This window comes from Ylistrum balloti, unplaced genomic scaffold (genome assembly GCF_031769215.1).
Source record: "Ylistrum balloti isolate Yb309-2 unplaced genomic scaffold, AGI_CSIRO_Ybal_v1 Utg369758, whole genome shotgun sequence".
Classification (NCBI taxonomy): Eukaryota; Metazoa; Mollusca; class Bivalvia; order Pectinida; family Pectinidae; genus Ylistrum; species Ylistrum balloti.
In genome coordinates, this window is record NW_026781958.1 from 771,929 (window position 1) to 798,499 (window position 26,571).

At 35.3% G+C, this 26,571-nt stretch overlaps 1 protein-coding gene across 1 annotated transcript; it reads right to left on the reverse strand.

Annotated features, from left to right (window-relative positions):
* Positions 1-1,271: 1,271 nt before the first annotated feature.
* Positions 1,272-24,411, reverse strand: LOC132543564 (thioredoxin domain-containing protein 16-like). The gene is made up of 20 exons (XM_060207079.1): positions 24,234-24,411; positions 18,599-18,681; positions 17,638-17,786; positions 17,101-17,222; positions 13,418-13,508; positions 12,398-12,545; positions 11,614-11,777; positions 11,107-11,183; positions 10,498-10,686; positions 9,979-10,128; positions 9,250-9,478; positions 8,359-8,495; positions 7,684-7,768; positions 6,785-6,929; positions 5,320-5,480; positions 4,082-4,172; positions 3,688-3,781; positions 2,747-2,875; positions 2,393-2,487; positions 1,272-1,591 (listed from the first exon to the last, which is right to left on the reverse strand). Exons 1-20 carry the CDS (start codon positions 24,409-24,411, stop codon positions 1,403-1,405), a joined length of 2,706 nt encoding a protein of 901 aa, XP_060063062.1. The 3' UTR covers positions 1,272-1,402.
* Positions 24,412-26,571: the final 2,160 nt, after the last annotated feature.

The following is a 26,571-nucleotide window of genomic DNA, read 5'->3' on the forward strand; positions in this document are numbered from 1 at the left end:
AGTAGCTGGTGGCTACCTCTCTGAACAACATATGAGAGGACCATCACATGCCATCCAGAGCAATTAGGGTAAAGTGTCTAGCCAGAATACAATCACATCAAATAATGCTCTCCAGATCTTCACCGGAGGTCTTACATTATGTAGGGCAACGTTATCAACTGAGATATCACAGCCCCTACTGAAGGATACACAAAGCTCTACCCACTGAGATATCACAGCCCCTACTGAAGGATACACAAAACTCTACCCACTGAGATCACAGCCCCTACTGAAGGATACACAAAGCTCTACCCACTGAGATATCACAGCCCCTACTGAAGGATACACAAAGCTCTACCCACTGAGATATCACAGCCCCTACTGAAGGATACACAAAGCTCTACCCACTGAGATATCACAGCCCCTACTGAAGGATACACAAAGCTCTTCTCACGGAGATAACACAACCCCTACTGAAGGATACACAAAGCTCTACCCACGGAGATAACACAGCCCCTACTGAAGGATACACAAAGCTCTACCCACTGAGATATCACAGCCCCTACTGAAGGATACACAAAGCTCTACCCACTGAGATATCACAGCTCCTACTGAAGGATACACAAAGCTCTACCCACGGAGATAACACAGCCCCTACTGAAGGATACACAAAGCTCTACCCACTGAGATATCACAGCCCCTACTGAACGATACACAAAGCACTTCACACGGAGGTAACACTACCCCTACTGAAGGATACACAAAGCTCTACCCCACTGAGACTAACACAGCCCCTACACAAAGCTCTAAGGATAACACAGCCCCTACACAAAGCTCTACCTACTGAGATATCATAGCCCCTACTGAAGGATACACAAAGCTCTACCCACTGAGATAACACAGCCCTTACTGAAGGATACACAAAGCTCTACCCACTGAGATAACACAGCCCCTACACAAAGCTCTACCCACTGAGATAACACAGCCCCTACACTAAGCTCTACCCACTGAGATAACACAGCCCCTACACAAAGCTCAAGAGATAATTTAAATGCCTTAAAAAATTGGCCAATAAAAACATAGCTCTTGTCCAAGCAAGTATATGATATGATGTTTACAAGAAGCTAGGTTTACCTCCATAATCACTGTACTTTACCTTTACTTCCAGGTAAAGTTAAATAGGGTTTGTCATGGGACAGCCATTTGCATATACAAATGTATTGCACTTATTTATAAATGATTTATATTATATCTGAATTAACTGAAAAACAAAACTGTATAAAGCTCTAAACAATAGTGATCACAAAAATACAAAATGAAATAATAGAAGATAAGATTTTGGAATGTTTGCTAGTTTAGGTAGAATGTTAAACAAAACGTGGAAAACAAAATAAAAATAATAGCAATTATAACTATAACAAGATCATAATTCTTCGTGCCTTTCCTGTCCATGTGATGGTATATCTTGACCTGTGACCTTGACTTGATCTTCAGTGACCTTGACCTCATCAACTCTAGATGAATCTGATCCTTCTTCCTCATGGTTTTTCTTCCTCCCTCCAGAGTGATGATAAAGTCTAGATTTTTTTAAAGCCAGCAACTCATGACGAACCTAATATTTTGATAAAAAAGAAAGATGATGAATAATGCATTTATAATGAGCAAAAAATTGATTCTACTTAACAGTATTGTGCAGTAGAGAAAACATCTACTTTAATATTGTAATACTGATTTGTGATACATGTTATTTCTTAATTACAATATAAAGGGTACACAAAAGTTATTCCATTACAACTCTGCATAGTAAGGGCACTTTCACGTCCAGGCGTACCTGTCAAAAACTAACTTGCTGAATATCATAAGATATAAAAATTTCAGCATAAAAAGTATGGTCGATGCACTCACATATTTCTTTGAGCATTGTGCTATTAAGTATGAGTGAAATGGATGGTATCTTAATTTAAGTTAATTGATTTATGCTCGACAGGAAATTCTGAAACTGTTCATTTTGAGCTTAACATATATCAGGTACAACTTCCGGTACAAGTGCCTTCATGTATAGTTTCAGACCACCTGAACTATTTCAGACCACCTGAACTGTTTCAGACCACCAGAACTGTTTCAGACCACCTGAACAGTTTCAACTGGGTTACTTGAATACAGCTTAAGTGATACAGGCATGTAATTCTAAATTACAAAATAACATTATTTTTATAAAATAATACATATAGAGTGATTTAAACATACAATTTGAGTTTATGTTGCTGTTTCAGCAATATTCAGTTTTGGTTTAAGAAATGGGTTTTACAAAGGTAAGATGGTTAGAAATTGTATCCATGGTATACTCCACTCATTATTTGAAGTTTGGCAGTAAAACCAAAGTCTTTTGTGATAAACAAGATGTAGGACATACCTGATCCTCCTCAAATGCACTCTTTGACCTTGTTGGTGACATGTCATCTTTAATCTCATATGATCTCTTCACCTCGTTACCTTCTTCATCAAATCCTACAAAATAGAAAATACAGTAACATAAAGGTCCCTCTAATAAAACTTTTCTCATACAAAATCTGAAATTCCAAGAAACTGTTGTAAATTTTCATTCTCACATTGTAACTCGGTCAGCACATGATGACCAGTAACATGGGTTGGAGAAACAATCACTGTTGTAAATTTTCATTCTCGTAACTCTGTCAGCACAGGATGACCAGTAACATTTGTTGAACAAGTGACCATTCAACAAGACAACAAAGCTGTGATAACTCACCTATACCATACTCCTCAGCAGCATCCCGAGAATGACCAACTTTTTTCTGATTTTTCATCTCCCAGTCCATCATGGCGAGAAAATTGTAGCCCTCCTTCAGTGGCTTCCAGTCGCCCTGGGGCAGTTTTGCTGTAAACAAAATCAATAACATTCTAGAATGGATTATATGTTGAAATTAATCATTAGAGATAAAAAGGCCAAGTTGATCAACTTATTAGTTTGTCGGCTGATTTTACCCTACTTTAGGTGTCTTCAGAATATCCTGAATATTCAGAATAAGACTGAAGTAGAACAAAACCTGTGGACAAACTAATGAAATGAAACCCTGACTTTTTTGCCTGTTAAGATCTTTACTCACCTACATACCTTCAGATACAAAGACGAGGGGGCTAGGAACCCAGTGTCCACCTCTGAAGGCAACCACATACCCCATGTTGGCTTTATTTCCCCCCATTTTTTATTTTTTTCTTCTTTGCAAAGAATGAGAGGAGCAATCAGAATAGTCAACATGCTAAAATAACATTGACTTACTATTAAGAACAGAACCTTACCCCCTTAGATTGACTGACTTTTTATCAAAAATAGATCCCCCACCCCATGGGGGACCAACTTACTACTATGGACAGATCTCCAATCTCAAAGGACTAACTTACTACTAAAAATAGATCCCCCACACCTTGGGGGACTAACTTACTACTAAAAATAGATCCCCAACCCCCAGGGAGGGACTGACTTACCATATTTATTCCATGCCTCGTAACAAGCTCATCCATATTTTCTGCTGATCAGAAGTATTACAAACAAACTCCATTTCATGATTCTGTATGTGATAAAGCTGTCAACCTAAAATTTATACAGTCATAGTGTGTTGGCCCCTTGGTGTTTTGAAGGTGTTTTAACTTTCCTTCAGGAATACACTCCTACAAGGACAATTTACTTACTATTTGGACTAGACTTTCCCTGTAATGATCCCTGTATCCAGCTCACAAGTTCTTCACTACCAAAAGTCACCTGATCATAGTTAAATACCTCACCCTGAAAGTTCAAAGGTCAAAAAATATCAAAATTGGAAACAGTAACTCCATTTTGTTTCTCACCATTGATAACAAAAATATCTTTCTAAAATTTGTATATATTGTCATTGATATTGATATAGGAGATTGATGTGGATGATGAAATATCAACTTAAAGTTAAACTTAATCATGTATATCGGAGAGAAAATAACAAATAACTATGAATTTGTAAACAGGTATTTTGACTTGAGTTTTATCAGTTTAAATGCCACATACGACTGATAAAATAAATGAAATAAGTGTTTTTCATGACAAACATACCAAGACCAGATTCACCAACGCCACAGCAGGTGTGCTGCCTTCAGGATTATATTTCTTCAAAATTTTGGTTCCAAAATCATCTGCAGTTGCTCTACAACAATTGTTAATATGAGTTGAAAACAACAAATGAAAAAAAAAATTTAAAAATTCAAACCAATAAAAGGAATTATATAAACCACCTGACCGAGTAAGAAAGAACCAATGTCCTGATTGTCTTTGGTCGTAGATCAGGTGTTGCAGGAATCAAAATGGATGGCCGACAGTATTCAATGGAGCCCTAACAAGGAAGGTAAATACAAATGACAAAGAAGGTTGAGCATCAACATCTGGATTCCATGGTTTTGTCGTAGGTTGACATGTTAGCTAGGCTAGCCGTCATCAACATCTGGATTCCGTGGTTTTATCGTAGGTTGACATGTTAGCTAGGCTAGCCATCATCGACATCTGGATTCCGTGGTTTTATCGTAGATTGACATGTTAGCTAGGCTAGCCGTCATCAACATCTGGATTCCGTGGTTTTATCGTAGATTGACATGTTAGCTAGGCTAGCCGTCATCAACATCTGGATTCCGTGGTTTTATCGTAGGTTGACATGTTAGCTAGGCTAGCCGTCATCAACATCTGGATTCCGTGGTTTTATCGTAGGTTGACATGTTAGCTAGGCTAGCCGTCATCCAGTAAAATAAAAAGAACTGTAAGAGTACTACATGTAGCTTATCTATACACTTCCTTTAAGTACAGGTAATATCATGTACAAGTCCAGGTAATCTCAGATGTAACACAGCAATACCTCTTAAAAAATACTGCTACTGAATAAGAAGTAATTTTTTAAACCTCTTAGTTAATACATGCATTTGAATCTCTCTATTTTAGTTCAATTTACTTTTGTATATACTATATAGTACATACTATAAATGTATTTACTTTAGTGCTATCAAATTTTAGTGCATAATCAATTACAAACAAACAGAGAACCATCAATTTGCATAATCACTATAATGATATGTCAATGTGTAATTAGTGCAATCATACTTTAGCACAAAAAGTGTTAAAACAAAATTGTAGCTAAAATATGTATGTGTACAGCTTATAAAACTGTCTCTGAATTTGAAATGTCTTGGACAAAAAAAAATGAAATCTGTCCACAAATTACAGATTTTTTTCACACAAAAGATGGGAGGTCACATGGACAAGGAGAATTGGATGTTACTGACAACACTACAATCACTCATATTTACCTGATCCAACAGAAGATGACCTCTGTGAACTGTTCACTTTTTACAATGGAAGACAGGGTGTCCTTGACCTTTTGTGACATCTCTTGGTCATCCAGGAAGGATATAACAAAAGGTTTTTTCTGTCTGTACAAGTCTGGGAACATCTTTACTGTTAGCTCTGGCTGTGAATATATCAACATGCAATGGTCTCATTTCTGATCAAGTAACACTGCTCCTAATTTTAACCTTCAAGCTATCTAGATATTAATTCTTTTGGGTGGTCAGGTGGTGTAGTGGTAACACACTTGTGACCTTATCATTTCCATATACTATTCATCAGACTACCTACCATTCTATATAACCTTGATCTTGACCTTGACTCTATCTAGACACAGTACATCAAGCTACCTACCATTCTATATAACCTTGATCTTGATCTTGACTCTATCTAGACACAGTTCATTAAGCTACCTACCATTCTATATAACCTTGATCTTGACTCTATCTAGACACAGTACATCAAGCTACCTACCATTCTATATAACCTTGATCTTGACTCTATCTAGACACAGTACATCAAGCTACCTACCATTCTATATAACCTTGATCTTGACCGTGACTCTATCTAGACACAGTACATCAAGCTACCTACCATTCTATATAACCTTGATCTTGACCGTGACTCTATCAAGACACAATACATCAAGCTACCTACCATTCTATATAACCTTGACCGTGACTCTATCTAGACACAATACATCAAGCTACCTACCATTCTATATAACCTTGATCTTGACCTTGACTCTATCTAGACACAATACATCAAGCTACCTACCATTCTATATAACCTTGATCTTGACCTCGACTCTATCTAGACATAGTACATCAAGCTACCTACCATTCTATATAACCTTGATCTTGATCTTGACTCTATCTAGACATAGTACATCAAGCTACCTACCATTCTATATAACCTTGATCTTGACTCTATCTAGACATAGTACATCAAGCTACCTACCATTCTATATAACCTTGATCTTGATCTTGACTCTATCCAGACACAATACATCAAGCTACCTACCATTCTATATAACCTTGACCGTGACTCTATCTAGACACAGTACATCAAGCTACCTACCATTCTATATAACCTTGACCGTGACTCTATCTAGACACAATACATCAAGCTACCTACCATTCTATGTAACCTTGACCTTGACTCTATCTTGACACAGTACATCAAGCTACCTTCCATTCTATATAACCTTGACCTTGACTCTATCTAGACACAGTTCATCAAGCTACCTACCATTCTATATAACCTTGACCTTGACTCTATCTAGACACAGTTCATCAAGCTACCTACCATTCTATATAACCTTGACCGTGACTCTATCTAGACACAATACATCAAGCTACCTACCATTCTATATAACCTTGATCTTGACCGCGACTCTATCTAGACACAGTACATCAAGCTACCTACCATTCTGGGGATGCGTGCTTCAGTGATAAACTTCTCTAGTTGTGCTGAGTTGAAGTCCCCAGTGTATACAGTGTGTGGGGTCACATGATCTGTTTGTCTGACCACTATCACAGCTGGTAATGTTGTATCAAATTGTTCCTTAGCTCTGGAACAAAACAAAGTTATCTCTCATAATGCTCAGAGCCTATGAAAGGCAGATACACATAATTAATTCTTCTGTCAAATAAAATAGCTAACGAATAAATTCAAAGATCTGTCTTCCAAATCATGAAAAGTTAAATGTTAAATAGCTTGTTCTTCACTATAATATGTGTAGTCTTTTGGGATAATTTTTTCAATTATTTTCAAAATTGTTTACTGGGTAATATTTATTTGGCAAAGTGAACATGTCAATAACATTATCTAAAGTACTGAAAAGAAAGCATTAATATTCTTTGTGTCAATGTCATAGATTGCTTCAAGTGACTTGTCAAAAATTATGCTGTCAAAAGAATTACTGGGAATTATGGTATGTTCTGTGGCCTCAGTTGCACAAATCTTCCTTAATTAACGGAAATCCTAACTGACATTGGAAAGCATTACATAAGTTAAAGAAAGACTTAAACTTAAGTCAATTTCCTGAACTTATGTAATGTTATTCTATGTGGAATTTAAAGCTAAAGAAAATTCTTTTAGAAAGAATCATGAAACTGGGGCCTGATTCTGCGACACAAAAATCAACTTGAGATAATCACCACAGAAGATATTTTACTTTATAAATAATTTCTACTGTTAAATAATATCATCTAAATATACAATTTCCCTATTTTTGAATCAGTATTTCCAACAAATGTATAGTACTGTAGTTTTATACAAATTTATAGTGTTATTCCTGATATTTTTATTTTGATATTACTTACATTGATGTTCCTTTTCCGTCCTTATTGACTCCGAACATGATCCTATCCTCCATCTCTTTACCAACCTTCCTAAATATATCCATCTCTGTAAGCAATACACAGTATATTGTTTTATAAATATTTTAATCAGCAATGACTCCTTATAATTAGTAAAATTGTTCTAACATTCATCACTCCAATTGAAATTAGGTGATCACATTACATAACCACTATCTACATAAACACATAAGACTGTAGTACTGGAATCCTACAAAACTTTTGAAATCTAAATCTTGGATCTAATTACTCAGTAATGAAGGATCTTTGTTCTAACATTCATCACTCCAATTGAAATTAGGTGATCACAAAACGATAAAACCTTGTAATGAGGTGGAGAGAGTTTTGTAATGGGACAGGTTATTAAAATGTATCACTGCTGACATATTGACATTTACTTAAATGGAAGGCCAGCAGCTTATCAAACTCACAATGGAGAGAAAACTTAGAAATGAGAATATTGCAGTAAAATCAAATTTTCATCTTTGACATAAAATTGTGTCATAATTAAAATAAATCCACATTATTTGAGGAAGATTAATCTTAAACAATGGAGCGTGAATATAAATTCTAAAATCAACTTCGCATTTTTTTTACTCACAATATTTGTTGAAAAAATCATTTTGAATAACAGTCTACCTTTTTTGTGTTGAGACTCAAATAGACCTAACACCATCGAGTCACTTGCAATTTCCATCCCGCTGGGGAGTTTACCCAGAAGGAATGTTTGTATATCAGATACACTGCTTAGGTCAATGATGTCTGTATGATTCAGTCTGGAAAAAAACACAAAGTTGATACTTGATGAAGCTAGAATGGGTATGGAAATGTATCACTGGTGTCTTTCTACTGATTTACAGCTAGCTCAACATAAAAACATGAAAGTGTATAATTTGTTAAGTTATCTCAAATTTATCTATCAAAGTATTACTAACACAGTTACTAAATAGTGTAAAACCTTGCTGTCTCAAATTTATCTAAACTGAACAACCTGTTTAGTTTAAAGCAATTCATTCATCTGTCCCAGTTTAACCTCACACCAAATATTTTAACTAAAATTGAATACTTGGATAACTTGAAGTTTTCTCAAAGTCATGCTGACTTCTATATAACCAGGTTTGACTAATTAAATCACATTCCATATAGTGTCGCTAGATTGGTTGGAGAGATTAAAAATTCCATGAGTTATCTCCCATCTCTTATGTAACATGTATAAATTATTGATGTGAAATGTTCCATTTTTGACAGAAAGAGGTAGTATGTATTTTCAAAGAAAGTGAATTTTCAGGAAAATTTTTTCATAAAATATGGCAAACAGGGTTAAAACAATGCATATATGATGGCAATTTCATGAATTGTTGAAATGACCACATCAAACACAGGGCAAATATATTCAGGATTTTATATCAAATCATTATGGAATGAAGAACTAGAATAATGAGAAATCGTTGAGAAAAAAAGGAGACAAATATTTAATATTTGATAAGCATGAACCATTTGACACTATTTACAAACACAAGCTATACTAACAGCTTGACTGTGTTAACAACATTCTGTGTGTCCAGCATCCCTTTGTAGTTCCGAAGTTTCTCTCCGTTTCTGTATATCCTCAGCGTTGGGTAAATTGTCACATTCTCCCGAGCACAAACATCAGTCCAATCATGACAATCAACACGAGCCAGTGGATTCCTTCTGTCAAACTCGAGCTGTCTGGAGGCGTCACCATACAAACGCAGGAATGCCATGCTTTTATCATCAACTACAAAACAAAATATATTCACAAACTTGTAAAGTATTTCTAACTTATAGTATTTCCACAGTCACAACATTAACATGCCCCCGGGTATACAGTTGTACAGAGTCCTGGGTATACAGTTGTACAGAGTCCTATTAATTTATAAAGTGATCAAAAACTTGTACAAAAGTGACACATGTGGATAGAATTTATAGATTTAAAGCCTGATAAAGCAGAGCCAAACAATGAATTAAACAGCATCATACACATGTTTTCTCCACTTAGGACTTGTCAGTGAACCTAAATGCCCAAAATCTAATGTAAAACTGCAAGTATTAGGACATCAGATATGTGATATAATTCACAACTTCATCATACTAAATCAATTATGACAGCAATAATCATTATAACTTTATGAAGAAGAAAATTTGATATCCTATTGGTGATCATGTTATATACCTGTTGAATTTGACGATATGTAATTGGAAAGTTGACAACGCCATCAACAGATCCAGAAAACTTACATGGAAGGTAGAACAGAATAAATAGTAGATCTTTATGCTGGACAGTGTTGGAAAAAGTTTTATCTGTCAGCTTTGGCACCAGGGTCAGGTCCATCTCTGTTCTTCTTGCTCTAAACACAGCTTCTGCCACCTGGTCATCCTGTGTCTCAACTGACCGTAAAAAGTATTGTTCATTGATTTCATTCAAATATTACTTGTTGAAGTATTCCTATCCTTACAACTGCTGAAGTCACTTTGTGAGGCAGGCACATCCACAGTTGAGACCTCTCATTTTTCTAACTAAGATGACAGAGGCTCTGTGTAGTGTTACTAACAAAGACTTAGTTCCAACAAAAAATCTTTGACCTTTCAACCTTTTACCTTGACCTATAACATTTCAGTGAAAACCTTGATACACGTGATACCAGAATACAGTTTAGAAAATACCTGGTAAACCATCATTTACTGAAGCTCTTTACAGCAGAAAAACTTTTAAATATTTGTTAGAATTATAGACTGTAATATCTGTATTTTTTTTACCTGCTAGAATTTCAGACTCATCAAATGGACTCGGTTCTCCCCCTGCCACAGATTGTCCATCTTGTCCATCTGCTGAACCAGAAGGATCCCCAATATCGTCTGAAACCATAACACTATTGAATTCCTCAGCTGTTTTTGATATAAATTGAAATATATTAGCTTCCGTCACCTCCCCTTCTAGGAAAATAGCTGATGCCTGAAAATATAAATATGAAACAGATGTATTTTTCTTTAATTAATTCTTACATCCAAAGAATATTTAGATATTATTGAAAGAAGAAAAATCCAAATCTTTGTAAGCCAGGCATATTCTTCTCCATCAGAAAATATTCCTCCTGTCTGGTATCAAATTGGACAAAATGTCCAAACTCCATATGAGATGTGCTTAACATGGACAAAGTAATAAAAGGGCTATAACTCTGTATAGGAGAGTGAAAGAAGCTAGACCAATACAAAATTTGGCTACAGTGGACTAAGTATGTGCAGGACATTTTTCTTACATTTGAACAGCTTCTGTACATTTACATAGTAAAAGGGACTTTCATATTAAAAGCCATTCTTATCATGGCCCCTTGTCTTCAGTATAGATAAAGAGAACAAAGATAAAACAACTTACCTCCCCTTCAATAAGAATTCCCACAGCAGGTGTCTCTCCATTAAAAGGGTATGGGGGTTCAGCATTCTCACTACAGAAGGTGCAAAGTAAATGATTTTTTTTTTTTTATATTGCAATTATTTCAAATTGCTCTGTCATATAAATGCGACTGACAAAATCTGAATATGTTTATCTATCATTACTTGTCAACCCTGAACTAGAATGTCTGGGAGGATGAGGGAGCCATGTGTAGGGTTGGGGTGGGGGATGGGGTGGGGGATGGGGTGGGGGATGGGGTGGGGGATGGGATGGGGGTTGGGGAGGGGGTTGGGGAGGGGGATGGAGAGGGAGATGGGGTGGGAGTTGGGGGGTTGGAGAAAGAATTTCAGATATTGTTAATCAAGATCTATACCCAAATCAATGATACAAATAAAGGAATGTAAAGTCCTCTGACCTCAACCACGATTAACATCTAATCCCTTGTCCACTAACTCATGGAAACAGAAGTGTGAGTGACTTACATGTCAATGGTTACTATTCCGTATACACCCCTATATTTCATGACCAGTTTCTCAGCGAATTCCATCACAGTTTTGCGACTGTCCGCTTTGTAGTACATGTATATAACATTTAAGTTGTCCGTGTAGGCATACGGTGAGGTGGTTCCTTCCGATGGGATATCAAACTACAACACAAACATAAAGCAATGACCAATTTGGTCTACAAAACTCACACCCGGTAATGTAAATGTTTCATTATCATACATACTGTAAAGCTGGTTATTTTCAGAGGGATGATATTTTCACTATCATACATGAATTTTGTACAGCTGGTTGATATTTTCACTTGTACATGAAAACTGATAACTAGTTATTTTTGGGAGGGAGAAAGACATTTTCACTATTTACACAAGAATACTGCATAGCTGGTTATATTGGTGTGGGGAGAGAGAAGTTGGGGGGGAGGAGGTGAAGGGGGAGATTGCTGTCTCATCCCTTATTTCACTAGCCCACCTTCCAATGAAAAGTTTACTTCTTTCAATTTAAATGAAAATTGCAAAATATAACCAACAACAAGATACTTCAAAATATATATATTCTACTCTTTCATAACCCTCCTAATAATATCCGCCTTTAAATCTGTATTTACAATTAAATGCCTCTTCAAATGATATCACACAGTTTTACTGAAAATTCTCCTGAAACTCTCGCCTTGTAAACTTTGCCTCCTACTATACATGACCCTTAAAAAATCTTCTTGGACGATACCGCCCTCAAACTCTAGATTTACTAAATGACAAGTCACCTGTTTAGGAAATGTGAGTGCCCTGACAAACTGGGCCAGTGATGCTAGATCCATGTAACCATAGTAACGTATTTTGGGACAGGGGTCCACTTTTTGACTGTCCTTACACTGCAGAAGCCAGATCACAGAGTCGTCTGTTGTCATGTCACTGAAACACAGAGAGCAAACAGTTCCTGTCAAAGAAATAAATACTAGATCTGGTATCCAACAGACCTGATGTGTTTATAAATGTTTAGAATAAATACTAGATCTGGTATCCAACAGACCAGATCTGTTTATATATGTTTAAAATAAATACTAGATCTGGTATCCAACAGACCTTATCTGTTTATAAATGTTTTCAATACAGGTATCTGACCCTGCCAGACAGCTCAACCAAAAAAACTTCACTTTAGGTAGAGTTGCCATAAAGTAGAACAGCATTACTGATCTTAAAAGGAAGATGAATGAATTGCATAGATGCGTACTTTAGAAATGCTTACGAGATAATTTTATAAATTTTGTTTGGTATCACCAAATGAAAATCATATAAAACACTGTTTAAGCATCAAGTTATGTTCAAGTGAAAGAGCAGTCACATGATTCACAAAATGGCTTCCAAGGACAATCATTTTGACTCTCCTGACTATATCAACTTGGCAACTATTACCCATTATATTATCTACATTGACAACTAACTCAATGAAAAAATAAAAGAGAGTTTGTAAGTAATACGTATTATCATGTTTTTATTTATCTTTTAATTTCTTAATATTTTTGGCCGGGTTGCACATAGTTTTTTCTTGATCAACAAATGAAACACCCTTAACTGTCTTATAAATACCATAGAACATTGCACTCATCCCCCGACCCGGCCAGTTGTGACTTTGCCCCATTTTATCAACTAAAGAGTGTTGTAGTTGTAATACAATCTCTGTAAAGCAAGGTCAAAGTTCACCATTTAAAACTTGTAAAACAATCACCTAAATTCAAAACCTGCATCACATCAAAAGTACACGTGAACCTACAGAGAACACTTACTCAAAGTTTTGTAGAGACTGTTTACTGGTGGACACAGCAAACTGGAAATTGTCTGAGTATGCATAGGCGACCTCCATAAATATTCTGTGTTCTGCAATAAAACATATATACTTCACCATCTAAATCAAAACATATATACTTTACCATCTAAATCAAAACATATATACTTTACCACCTAAATCAAAACATATATACTTCACCATCTAAATCAAAACATATATACTTCACCATCTAAATCAAAACATATATACTTCACCATCTAAATCAAAACATATATACTTCACCATCTAAATCAAAACATATATACTTTACCATCTAAATCAAAACATATATACTTTACCATCTAAATCAAAACATATATACTTTACCACCTAAGTCAACTGTTTTAATGTTTCATTGTTTTGTGATTTTTGATCACACATCAACAATGTCTTCCCCAATAGTATCAAAATTCTGTTGTGTTTATCTGCAATATAGATCTTTAGAGTGAGACATTCTACAGTAGAAGAAATAAGAACAAGTTTGTACTCATAATGCAGTCAAATGTAATTCATTTGTGACCCAAAATATTGTGATAAAAAACATAAGGTTAAAACTTCATCAGCAAAAAATAATCTGGAGAAAATTTTAAGAACCATGGCATCCATACTTACAATAGTAACTAACCAAACACCCCAAATAGCAAGTGGTGATCACAATACCTTCCTATAAGTCTCTGTACTCACCATACATCCCTATAAGTCTCTGTACTCACCATGCCTTCCTATAGCTCTCTGTACTCACTATACCTTCCTATAAGTCTCTGTACTCACCATGCCTTCCTATAGCTCTCTGTACTCACCATAACTTCTTATAGCTCTCTGTACTCACCATGCCTTCCTATAGCTCTCTGTACTCACCATACATTCCTATAGCTCTTTGTACTCACCATGCCTTCCTATAGCTCTCTGTACTCACTATACATCCCTATAAGTCTCTGTACTCACTATACATCCCTATAAGTCTCTGTACTCACCATGCCTTCCTATAGCTCATTGTACTCACCATAACTTCTTATAGCTCTCTGAACTCGCCATGCCTTCCTATAGCTCTCTGTACTCACCATACATTCCTATAGCTCTTTGTACTCACCATGCCTTCCTATAGCTCTCTGTACTCACCATACATTCCTATAGCTCTCTGTACTCACTATACAACCTTATAGCTCTCTGTACTCACCATGCCTTCCTATAGCTCCCTGTACTCACCATACATTCCTATAGCTCTTTGTACTCACCATGCCTTCCTATAGCTCTCTGTACTCACCATACATCTCTATAGCTCTCTGTACTCACCATAACTTCTTATAGCTCTCTGTACTCACCATGCCTTCCTATAGCTCTCTGTACTCACCATACATTCCTATAGCTCTTTGTACTCACCATGCCTTCCTATAGCTCTCTGTACTCACCATACATTCCTATAGCTCTCTGTACTCACTATACAACCTTATAGCTCTCTGTACTCACCATGCCTTCCTATAGCTCCCTGTACTCACCATACACCCTATAGCTTTCTGTACTCACCATACATCTCTATAGCTCTCTGTATTCACCATACATCCCTACAGCTCTTTGTACTCACCATATATTCCTACAGCTCTCCGTACTCACCATACATTCCTATAGTTCTCTGTACTCAGTATACATCCCTACTGCTCTCTGTACTCACCATACATCCCTAAATATGTACTCACAATACCTTCCTATAGGTCTCTGTACTCACCATACATTCCTATAGCTCTCTGTACTCACCATACCTTCCTACAGCTCTCTGTACTCACCATGCCTTTCTATAGCTCTCTGTATTCACCATACATCCCTACAGCTTTCTGTATTCACCATACCTTCCTACAGCTCTCTGTATTACCATACATCCCTAAATATGTACTCACAATACCTTCCTATAGGTCTCTGTACTCACCATACATTCCTATAGCTCTCTGTACTTACCATACCTTTCTACAGCTTTCTGTACTCACCATACCTTCCTACAGCTCTCTGTATTACCATACCTTCCTATAGGTCTCTGTACTCACCATACATCCCTATAGCTCTCTGTACTCACCATGCCTTCCTATAGCTCTCTGTACTCACCATACATCCCTATATCTGTACTCACCATACCTTCCTATAGGTCTCTGTACTCACCATACCTTCCTATAGGTCTCTGTACTCACCATACATTCCTATAGGTCTCTGTACTCACCATACATTCCTATAGGTATCTGTACTCACCATACATTCCTACAGCTCTCCGTATGTACTCACCATCACCATACCTTCCTATAGTACTCACAATACCTTCCTCTCTGTACTCACCATACATCCCTATATCTGTACTCACAATACCTTCCTATAGGTCTCTGTACTCAACATACATTCCTATAGCTCTCTGTACTACATCCCTATAGTTCTTTGTACTCAGTATACATCCCTACTGCTCTCTGTACTCACCATACATCCCTATATATGTACTCACAATACCTTCCTATAGGTCTCTGTACTCACCATACATCCCTATATCTGTACTCACAATACCTTCCTATAGGTCTCTGTACTCAACATACATTCCTATAGCTCTCTGTACTCACCATACCTTCCTATAGCTCTCTGTACTCACCATACCTCCCTACAGCTCTCTGTACACACCATACCTTCCTATAGCTCTTTGTACTCACCATACATCCCTATAGCTCTCTGTACTCACCATACATTCCTATAGCTCTCTGTACTCACCATACCTTCCTATAGCTCTCTGTAATCACCATACATCCCTATAGCTCTCTGTACTCACTATACATCCCTATAGCTCTCTGTACTCACCATGCCTTCCTATATCTCTCTGAACTCTTCATACATTCCTACAGCTCTCTGTACTCGCAAAAAAACCTTCCTATAGCTCTCTGTACTCACTATACATTCCTAAAAAAACCTTCCTATAGGTCTCTGTACTCACCATACATCCCTATAGCTCTTTGTACTCACCATACATTCCTACAGCTCTCCGTACTCACCATACATCCCTATAGCTCTCTGTACTCACTATACATCCCTATAGCTTTCTGTACTCACTATATATCCCTATAGCTCTCTGTACTCACTATACATCTCTATAGCTCTCTGTACTCACTATACATCCCTATAGCTCTCTGTACTCGCCATACATCCCTACAGCTCTCTGTCTTCACCATACCTTCCTACAGCTCTCTGTACTCACCATACATCCCTATATCTGTACTCACCATACCTTCCTATAGGTCTCTGTACTCACTATACCTTCCTACAGCTCTCTGTACTCACCATACATCCCTACAGCTCTCTGTACTCACCATACATCCCTATATCTGTACTCACCATACCTTCCTATAGGTCTCTGTACTCACCATACATCCCTATAGCTCTTTGTACTCACCATACATTCTACAGCTCTCCGTACTCACCATACATCCCTATAGCTCTCTGTACTCACTATACATCCCTATAGCTCTCTGTACTCACCATACATCCCTATAGCTCTCTGTACTCACCATACCTTCCTATAGCTCTCTGTAATCACCATACATCCCTATAGCTCTCTTTACTCACTATACATCTCTATAGCTCTCTGTACTCACTATAACATGTACACCTCATTGTACTCACCATATGTCCCTATAGCTTTCTGGAATGTGAATATAATGTCCCTGACTCCTCTACTCCTGTACTCAAAATCTTCCCTTTCTTCTCGCCTCTGTAGGATTGGAACTTCTCTCAAAAGCACTAATCTAATTTAAAAGTTCAAAAATGACATTTAAATGTTTGATGAATCTGACATATTGAATTCTCACCATTACAAAACATTTCCTTTTTTCTATTCTATTCTATTCATTCTTGCAATTGGTCTTCATTGAAGCAAACGGGTTCAAGAACTGCATAAAAATTTATCTTGATTACAATCATATTTGGTTAATCCAATGCAGCTCTCTCATAACTTGTCATGTCATGGGGAAGTGGTAAAGAGTTTGAGATGCTATTCATCATCTCTGACAATGAATCATAAAGAATTTAACATTTTGTTAAGTAGTTTCAGTACTATATGTATCAGGACCTCTAACTTTTTGTTACTGAAATAATGGATGATCCTGGAGGAAAATGAGAATGAAGGGTCACAAAATGTCTGAAATAATTCAACATATTTACTGTAAAATGTTGGACATGATTGAATTAACATCAAACATGGTTTGAAGTTCCAGCTGTAGAAGTGTGGCTCCCTGTCTGTATGTGTAGATGTTGTGTTCTGCCATTTCTGTACCACATACTTCCTCCTCAAGCTGTGACCGACAGTCAAACTGAAAGTCAACACAATTATCACAGATTAAATAAATGAAATTAGCAAAGAACTTGAAAATTTATATACATTATGAATATTTCTTCAAATCTGTTTAAAAAATCACTGATTAAATAATGTGAAATTAACACAAAATTTGAATTATGAATATTACTTCAAATCAGTTAAAAATCTGCTGATGAAATCCAAATGAATAATCGCTAAGTTTTACATCTGCAAATCATACTATGACAAATGGCTCAAACAGATGATAATGCATTTTTGTATCCATTACTACACTAAAATATGAGGATTATTTTTACCGGACATCTTATCTCCAATGTACAACCACTTATTCGCAAGAATTGCGAGTCACTTTTACTTAAGTCTAGATACACATGAAGTCTTGAATTGAACTTTTAAAAAAAAAAGCAGCTCAGAGAATAGAGCACTGATGTACGAAACTGACTTTGATTGACATTGAGTAAAAGAAACTGACATTTAGTAAAGGAAACTGACATTGATTGAAAGAAACTGACATGTAAAAGCATGTTACAATACAAATATTATGGCTCTAGATTATTTGGTTTTAAAGGAGAAGTTATTTGAACACATGTCTGATCTCAGAGTGTCTTTGAAAGAAAACGAATTTCATTTATTTCAAACAAACTAAATAACCATTTACTCCTAAATATTTCAAGACAAGTAAAATATATCCCTTTACTTATAAGTAATGTAGAGGAAATTTAATGCCTTATTTTGTATGTGTGTTGACCGATCCTTGTGAGGAAAAAAGGAAGGGAGGCGACTCTTCCACAACATGCAGAATCTTACCACACCAAATTTGACACCATAGACTTCTAGAAATTCAGCTGATTTGTCATATTCTTTCATGAAGGTTCGAAGTCGTGCCATGTCTGCAAAAGAATATAATTATACATGTATTAGACAAAACGAAATTCAAATAATTTTGCTATTTTCTATGTAATCATGGCCTTATTATGTGTAATACTGTAGATTTCAAATTTCTTATGTTAACTTTGTAGTTGTATTATATATAAACTTTATTTATTTAAAACAATTGCAAAACAAGTTATCTCAACTTATACTAATCACTATTGTTGGCCCACATTTAAACAAACCAGGGGTCTTACTGTGAGAGGAAACCAGAGCAGCCTGGGAAAACCCACATGGTTGTGCAGGTGACCCCTTACCATTTCATGTCCATTGCAGGATTCGAACCCCGGGAGGCTAGTTAAAAGGCGAGTGTGTTACCACTACCCAACCACCCAGATGTATTATGGAGAGTAAGTAAGGAGTATTGCAGCAATTATTAGGTTCAATTGTTGGCTTGTTTAGTTTATCCACCGCCAGGATCCTTCTGAGATGCGGCCTCCCTTCAGTAGCTGGTGGCTGCCTCACTGATCCACATATGGGAGACCCATCACAAGCCATCCAGAACAACTGGGTTAAATTGTCTCAACCAAGAACATAACCATAACTTAAATGAAACTAGTTTGTTTTTCAGCTTCCTGAAAAACACAATCTGCCACAGGTAGGGTTAAATATTTCAGGGGCTTTTCTTTTAGAGGAATTAAGGGCTTTTGTTCATTACTAGCATTGGATAATGGGAGGGGGTGGGGCTTCTATAAAAATTAAACAAATTTGATAGAGATTTTGTTTCTGCTCCAATCTCATTATGTACATATGATATACATTGTAGTGTATAAACATTGAAGGAGAATGAGTCAAACAAGTGTAGTATTAACAGCCATCCCAACAATCATATACAACAGGAGTATGTGAAAGAAAATATTAAATAAACCAAATTCAAGATACCTGAGAGACCTATATTGTTAAAAACGGAAAGAAGTTAAATTTTGTTGTTTACTCTCTGAGTAAACTGACCTTGTAACAACACTTTTTAATCGCAGTATGGTACTTCATGTCTCTATTTACTACGTAAAATAACCCTCAGACAATTTTCTCAGTAATACTATATCAACACTACAAACTAAGTAACTTCCTTCTCTCAAACAGCTTCCTTGTCTATTAAACAGAAAGGAACAAACTCACATTAATTACCATATTAAGTATTTTTCTCCCAGATATAACAATATTCCGTGTAGGGATGTATAGTTTTTGGAGAAGGAACACTCTCCTCCAAATAGAAAAGGCATAAAAGCCTATTTTTTTGCTTTTTAATTTCTATGATAACAATTTCTATTGTTTGTATTGTTTTTCACACATATAAAACCTTGAAAATTTACATTGTATTTCAGGGACTGAGTAAGTTGCCCCCGCTGGAGCCTCACGACCATGGATATACATATATCCCCAGGCTATTGTTTTCTCAGATTAATAAAACTTATTAATGTCTGCAAAAATATGAAATTGTATTCATTGTTTGCATTTCTATAGTGATGAAAATACACCACCCATCTATCTTCTTTTTTGTTTTTGAAATCTTCATCTATCACCTTTTAAATGACAATTTTCCACAATTCACACATCATAGAGTGTCTGTCTCGAAGTAAAAATGTAAAAACACCAAACATATGTTCTGGGTCACATTTACTACAAAAAATATATTTCGTGTATTCTTTTGTAAACCTTTGTAAACGGAATTTATTTCAGTTTCTAATTCAAAATTTTGATACTGCATTTCAGGACTGATGTAAATATTGTTTATATTGTAAAAAGAACTTATTTTTTTTAATTTTCAACATATTCTTGTAGTTTTTTTTTAAACTCTGACATGTACACAAAATGGCTACATTATCAGACAATCAAAACTTGTGGACATGTCCTTAAAGTAAATATCAGGCAATAGTGTTGTATGCGACCTGGAAGGTTTTTTCTCCTACTGAGATGTCATTGAAATTGACAACCTCTGTAAAGAGAAGAATTATGTTCCACGCCGCATAAATCAGATAACGTCGAGTCACAAAACATATCTATCATTTTACTGCTACCGTATTTAACTACAGACACACTCAAGGTCTGGATTTTTATCCTTTCCTTCATTAACCTCTGTAAAAGGTATTATATGTGACTCAATGCCTTTTTTATTCAGTAATAATTCTATGTCTGGTAATAAGCCCACCACTATATATTATCATTCGCTGTTCAGTAATATCACAACAAATGTTATTATTGTTAGGTTGTGTTTTTTAAATTTCTTTTTTGCTAATTTCAAAAATGGCATAAAATTGAGAAAAAAATATATGCCTTGAAAATAACACTTTCAGAGAAAACATGAGTCTTTTTCAATACTGCAATAGGGCCCCAGAGGATTGGAGACTATTGTCATTCACAATACTGGTTAATCTTTGGTCATGGAAGGTATATGCAAAATTCCATTAAAGTTAGGTTAAGGATTTTTGAGAAGAATTTGAGAATGTAAACTGTTTATTGACGCACATATACAATGCATGATACCATATAAAAGGCTATTACAGTAGGTTACTCAATACTTTGTCTCAGGTGACCTAAAAACTAGCCTTTAATGATTTAAGTAAAACCAGAAAAAATGGAACTTTCAAACTTTCATGGTTTTGTTATACACCTAGCCCTGACTTTGAACCAGATTAATTATTGTACTGGCCCCTGGGATTATTGCAGGATGAACTACAGTACGATCAACACTTGCTCTGAATTCTATGTTCGTGACCTCCAATGCGCTAACTCTCTTGCCAACTGCATTGTGAATTCCTGTTTGTTTTTATGTTTTTACATAACAGATATTTATTAACTATTTCATTTTGTAACCATCATGGCTACCATATTGATAAGATAATATATATAAATGTACATTGTAAAATGAAAAAAAACATAGTATCCAAAATGCAACTAATGTAAAAAAATAAACTGACTTAACATGAAGCAAAACTTTAACACAAAGTCGACAAAGAATATCAACTTTAAACCAAAAATGAAGTCTGATTAATTACAGCAGGAGGACCTTGTATGTGAAATCACATTGAATTTCATTGGAGAAAAATACAACAAACAAGAATGACCAGACCAATGTGAAGGGAGATGTCTAGTAACACACAAATTCAGTGAAAATCTTAATTCAACTGTGAAAGTAATCGTAAAAATGGCATAAAATCACCAAGTTTCATCAAAGTCCTTTAACTCTTGTAGATATGAACAGATTTCAATGGTTATGAAATCCATGTGAAGTCTCATGTATGTAAACCCACATACCAAAGTTGGTGCAAATCCGACAGCAAAAACACTTTGAATGCCAAAAATATTTTAATACTTCCCGTATTATAATATTTTTGGCATTCAAAGTACCATAACTCTTGCTAACATTGATGGAAGTCACTGCTTATCAAAGTCATGTGAGCTGTAATTGATATGAAACCATACATACCAAGTCTGGAGAACATTAAACTACAAATACACAAGCTCTCACATGGAAAGTAATAACATAGTAGGTTTCATAATTCAAAGTCCCATAACTCTTGAAAATATCAACAGATTACATTAGTTATCAAACCAATGTGAGGTCTCATGAATATAAAGCTACATACTAAATGCAAAAAGAATCAGATGACAAATACACAAGTTATTGTGCAGAAAACAAAAACAGACACAAGGATGGACAAGCTGATTACAATAGGGCACCTGCACCTTGATGCAGGGCTCTAATAACCAGGAATCAAAACTTTTTATTTTCTTAGTGATGTGAAATAGTACATGTAAATGATCTGTATTACCTAACAAACACCTGAAATCTGGTATCAGTTCATATGAATGAACTTTGTACTCTAGATTATACCATCTTTTTTTAAGAGGAATACATTTTTATTGCAGTCAGTACACAAGTTCTAGTTTAGCTAGGAAACAGGTGTTTAAAGATAAAAACATTGATACCAGAAATACAGGTAAATTTTTGTTACACTAAAGTAAGCAGATTGTGTACCTGTGTTGTTGCAGGTGATTTTATGCACTGTTGATAGATAAGTCCTTGAATCTGAACATATATACAGGTATATAATTTTCTCTAATCACACAAGAATTTGTCATCATGTAAAATTTTGTCCACTTGTTCATCATATATAGACACTAGTCCAGACTTAATGCGAGAGGTTCAGACAGAAGAAAAGAGGTTATAATATATACAAACAAAACAAGACTGTTTATCTGTTTGTTTTCCATGCTGCTTGAGAAGGTCATTCACTGTATCTCATTTACATGTAATTTTCTCCAAAAAATTAATTAGAGACTTGTGGCAGCCTGTGGCTAAATTGTATGACAAGCATTTTAATTCTACTCTACCATACACAGATTACCTTAAATAACAACAAAAATATGGACTATGAAATACCTATATACAGTTTACAAACTACTTTATAGTATAAACCATACAATCATATATTTTTAGGCTCAAACTTTGTATTTCCTTTTTGTTGACAAGCTTGATTTCAAGGATAAAAATTCTAAAACTATGTTTAAAATATCTAAATTCACGGAAAAGTAATTGAAACCCTAAAACCAAAGCTGGGGACAGGACGTTTCTGACTATATCAAGGAGAGGGATCTGTTAGGTTAAATTTTCTAGCAGTCACAATCTCCTACATCAAGGAGGGAGATCTATCAAGTTAGAATTTCTAACAGCCACAATTTCTTTCATGGATACTCTTTTTAAAAAAAGACCAAGTATGCCTTATTACCAGAAAATTACTGTAAGATAAAATCTCCTTTAACTTGAGACAGGAATCACCTAGATCAAATACAATAGTCTACACCAGGAAGTTTAAACATGTAAGAGCCAGGAAATATACAACATTTTTTTATCTATAAATTTCATTGACCAATACTGGTTGGTAGAGTATTTACCTCAACACAGTTACATGTATTCATTGTACCTATAGCTTTTCTTAAATGCAGATCTTTTCAAATTGATTGTTTAATTGTTTGGTATGAATGGAGGCCAGGTACATTAAAATGGAGGGGTCGGAAATATATAAAAACCTTCCTGATTAAATAAATCAGGACAAAAAGTATCAAAGCACACATAGAATTTATGTCCATAGGAGTCCAGTCAAAAGACTTGTTTATTAAATGGTCATACTTGTACTTTAGAAATTTCTTTGCTTCTGGTGCATGCCCCCTTTAAAATACTGGGAACACATGCACACAAAACCAGAAACTGAAACAAGAGTGAACCACTGAGATCAATGAGGATTTGAACCAAGAACCACTGCGCTTCAGATGAGGCCACTCTAACAAAAGATTTGCCCCTGCCTCTCTATGTATTTATACCTGAATATCTATACAGCAAAGAACACAATTAACAGTGTAATTAATATATAAGCAGAGATGGATTCAATGACATTTACTTTGGTAAATTATTTGTCATATTCATGCGATTATTCAATAGCTGCAAATGATAAATAAACATCACAAATATTGAAAGCATATGCTCATTATATAAAAAAAGAAAGAAACTCACCTCGTTTAAAGTAATAAACAGCACGCACGTTCGCTGAGCTTCTGAATTCATCCAGTGCAATTTTATCTAAAATTCTTACATGTTCGAATTTAAATGGAAAATTATCACTTTTAACAAATTTTAAAAAATAAAGAAATATTGTTAAATATGACAAAATGTTCATTCTCGACGGATACATCTTTGCAGTTCCCTCTCGTCTACTATGAGCACCTGTTGTTTGTCATGAAGAGAATGACAGCTGTTTGACAGCTTTACCGGTTTTTTTACCGTACACAGGTAAATATGTCAGCTAAAGCCATCAGTAATGTGAGCTGTAAAGTTTTCCTAGGTACCGAAATGTAAACACATATCACACATTCCTATTCGAGACGCTGAATGCTTGAGTACGTCTGCTCTGGCGGAATAACTACAGTTAATAGGACTTAACATAAATTACATACGAGACACACGACCGGAAGTAAACAAAGTTTACATTAGTTGGTGCGGGGTGAAATTGATGCACAAACAAGAATAGACCGTGCACACTAAAACTCGAACAATATTAATCCGTGATTTTCACAAAGTATATAAATGTTAAATGGTAAACAATCGATAAAAATATATTTCGTCCTGACATAAATAGTTTGTATAAATGTTTTCATCATTAGGTGACTGATATCCACTCCCAGGTTCCACACATGAGGTGTGTGCTGTGATCCCTAAGCCTACTTGGATCAGTAAGTGTTTTTAATTAATCTCAGATCACAGATTTTCACTTTTCTGTGCTGTCATAGTTGTGTCCTGGTACAAAAACTCTTGCTTCAAATGTTCTATATAGCATGTGGCCTCCAGCATGATGTTCAGTGTGGGTACCAACTAGTTGTGCAATCCTGGCTTTTCACAGGAGAGTAATTATATATAGAAGCGCATCAAACATAAGTTTTTAGTCATATTACATGTATAGATCTTTTCTTTGAAATCTTTCCTGTATCTCTGCCATTAAAGTCTTACTTGTAGCATGTCAGTTTGAAATCTTTCCCGTATCTCTCTGCCATTAAAGTCTTACTTGTAGCATGTCAGTTTGAAATCTTTCCTGTTTCTGAAGTTCGTCAAAGTTATGATTGTTGCCACATAAAAGAGACTACTGACATATTTCCCCTTTTTCTTCAATCCTTGACATGAAGCCATATGTTTTAATTCATTTGCATATATTTCCATCCGATACATAATTATCCTGTTTGTAATTTAAGAGTTATTGCCCTTTTTTCCATATTAAGACTTCTACCTATTCTTGTCTAGATTTTACAGCCTAAATTGTCCGATTTGAATAGATTAATCTGATATTGACTATATATAAAATGACATGATATTATAACAAACAATAATCATATATTTCACTGCATCTTCAATATTCCAGGGGTTATGCTCACTATCGCTCTCTGCACCTCTGGAACATGACAAAATTGAAGGCAGAAGCACAGTAATTTGATTTGTCTAGAGCGGGTTCCAGGAGGAAAAGTGACCAATCACAGGCTGATACGCTCCTTTGAAGTTTACAAAGGAGCAACACCCAACTTCAATTCCATTACAACATACATGTATTATTATGTGAACTCGATTTGTTTGATGAACATCAAAGGATGAAACTAGTCTTGACCACAAAGTGTCCCGCATATGCATGGAACCTTCAAATTTGCCATGAGATGTGCAGGGGTGCAGAGAATGGTAGTGAAGGTAACCCCTGAAGTATCAAGGATGATTTCACTGCATTTGATCAAAAATCAATTTTTCAAACTTAAATTATCATAATAATGTTTAATGAATATATTAGAATGTGATAACTGATACAATAGAATTGTGAAGTATTTTTCCTAGGATGACACAGATCCTTTTCAGTCTTGGTTTTGAAGAAATTTTATAGTAGTGTATGATGTAAATGGAACCAGGTAAAATTTTCAAGAATACATATTCTTTATTTTTACCTGCTTTAAACCAGGATGTACCATCACTTTTATTATGTGTTATTTTATCAGTCAAACTTGATTCTGTTCTGGTAAAAACGAACGGGAATTTATAGGTAATAAATTACCGTATATATTTTAAGGTCAATCTCATTTTAGCCCTTTTCACACAGAAATCATTGTGCTAAAATATGATAACCCTAATTGTTGCTTGAATAGCAATTATTGTGTGAATTCATCAGAGTACTTATTTGTAAAAACAAAGATAATGTGATAAATTTGATTGTGCCAATTAAATACATTTACAATATTCTATAGATTTAAAGAAACACACAAAAATACAAAAACTTGATTTGTTATTCCACTTTTATATTCATGGTATATAAATCACATATAAT

Bases quoted from the DNA above. Each gene is read 5' to 3' on its own strand.
- LOC132543564 (XM_060207079.1), bottom strand. From the start codon at position 24,411: ATGTATCCGTCGAGAATGAACATTTTGTCATATTTAACAATATTTCTT. The intron at 5,481-6,784 runs GTAGGTAGCTTG...ATATATTCACAG, and splicing joins AAGCACGCATCCCCAGAATG to CCAGAGCTAACAGTAAAGAT. The intron at 4,173-5,319 runs GTAAATATGAGT...CAATTGTTGTAG, and splicing joins GTCATCTTCTGTTGGATCAG to AGCAACTGCAGATGATTTTG.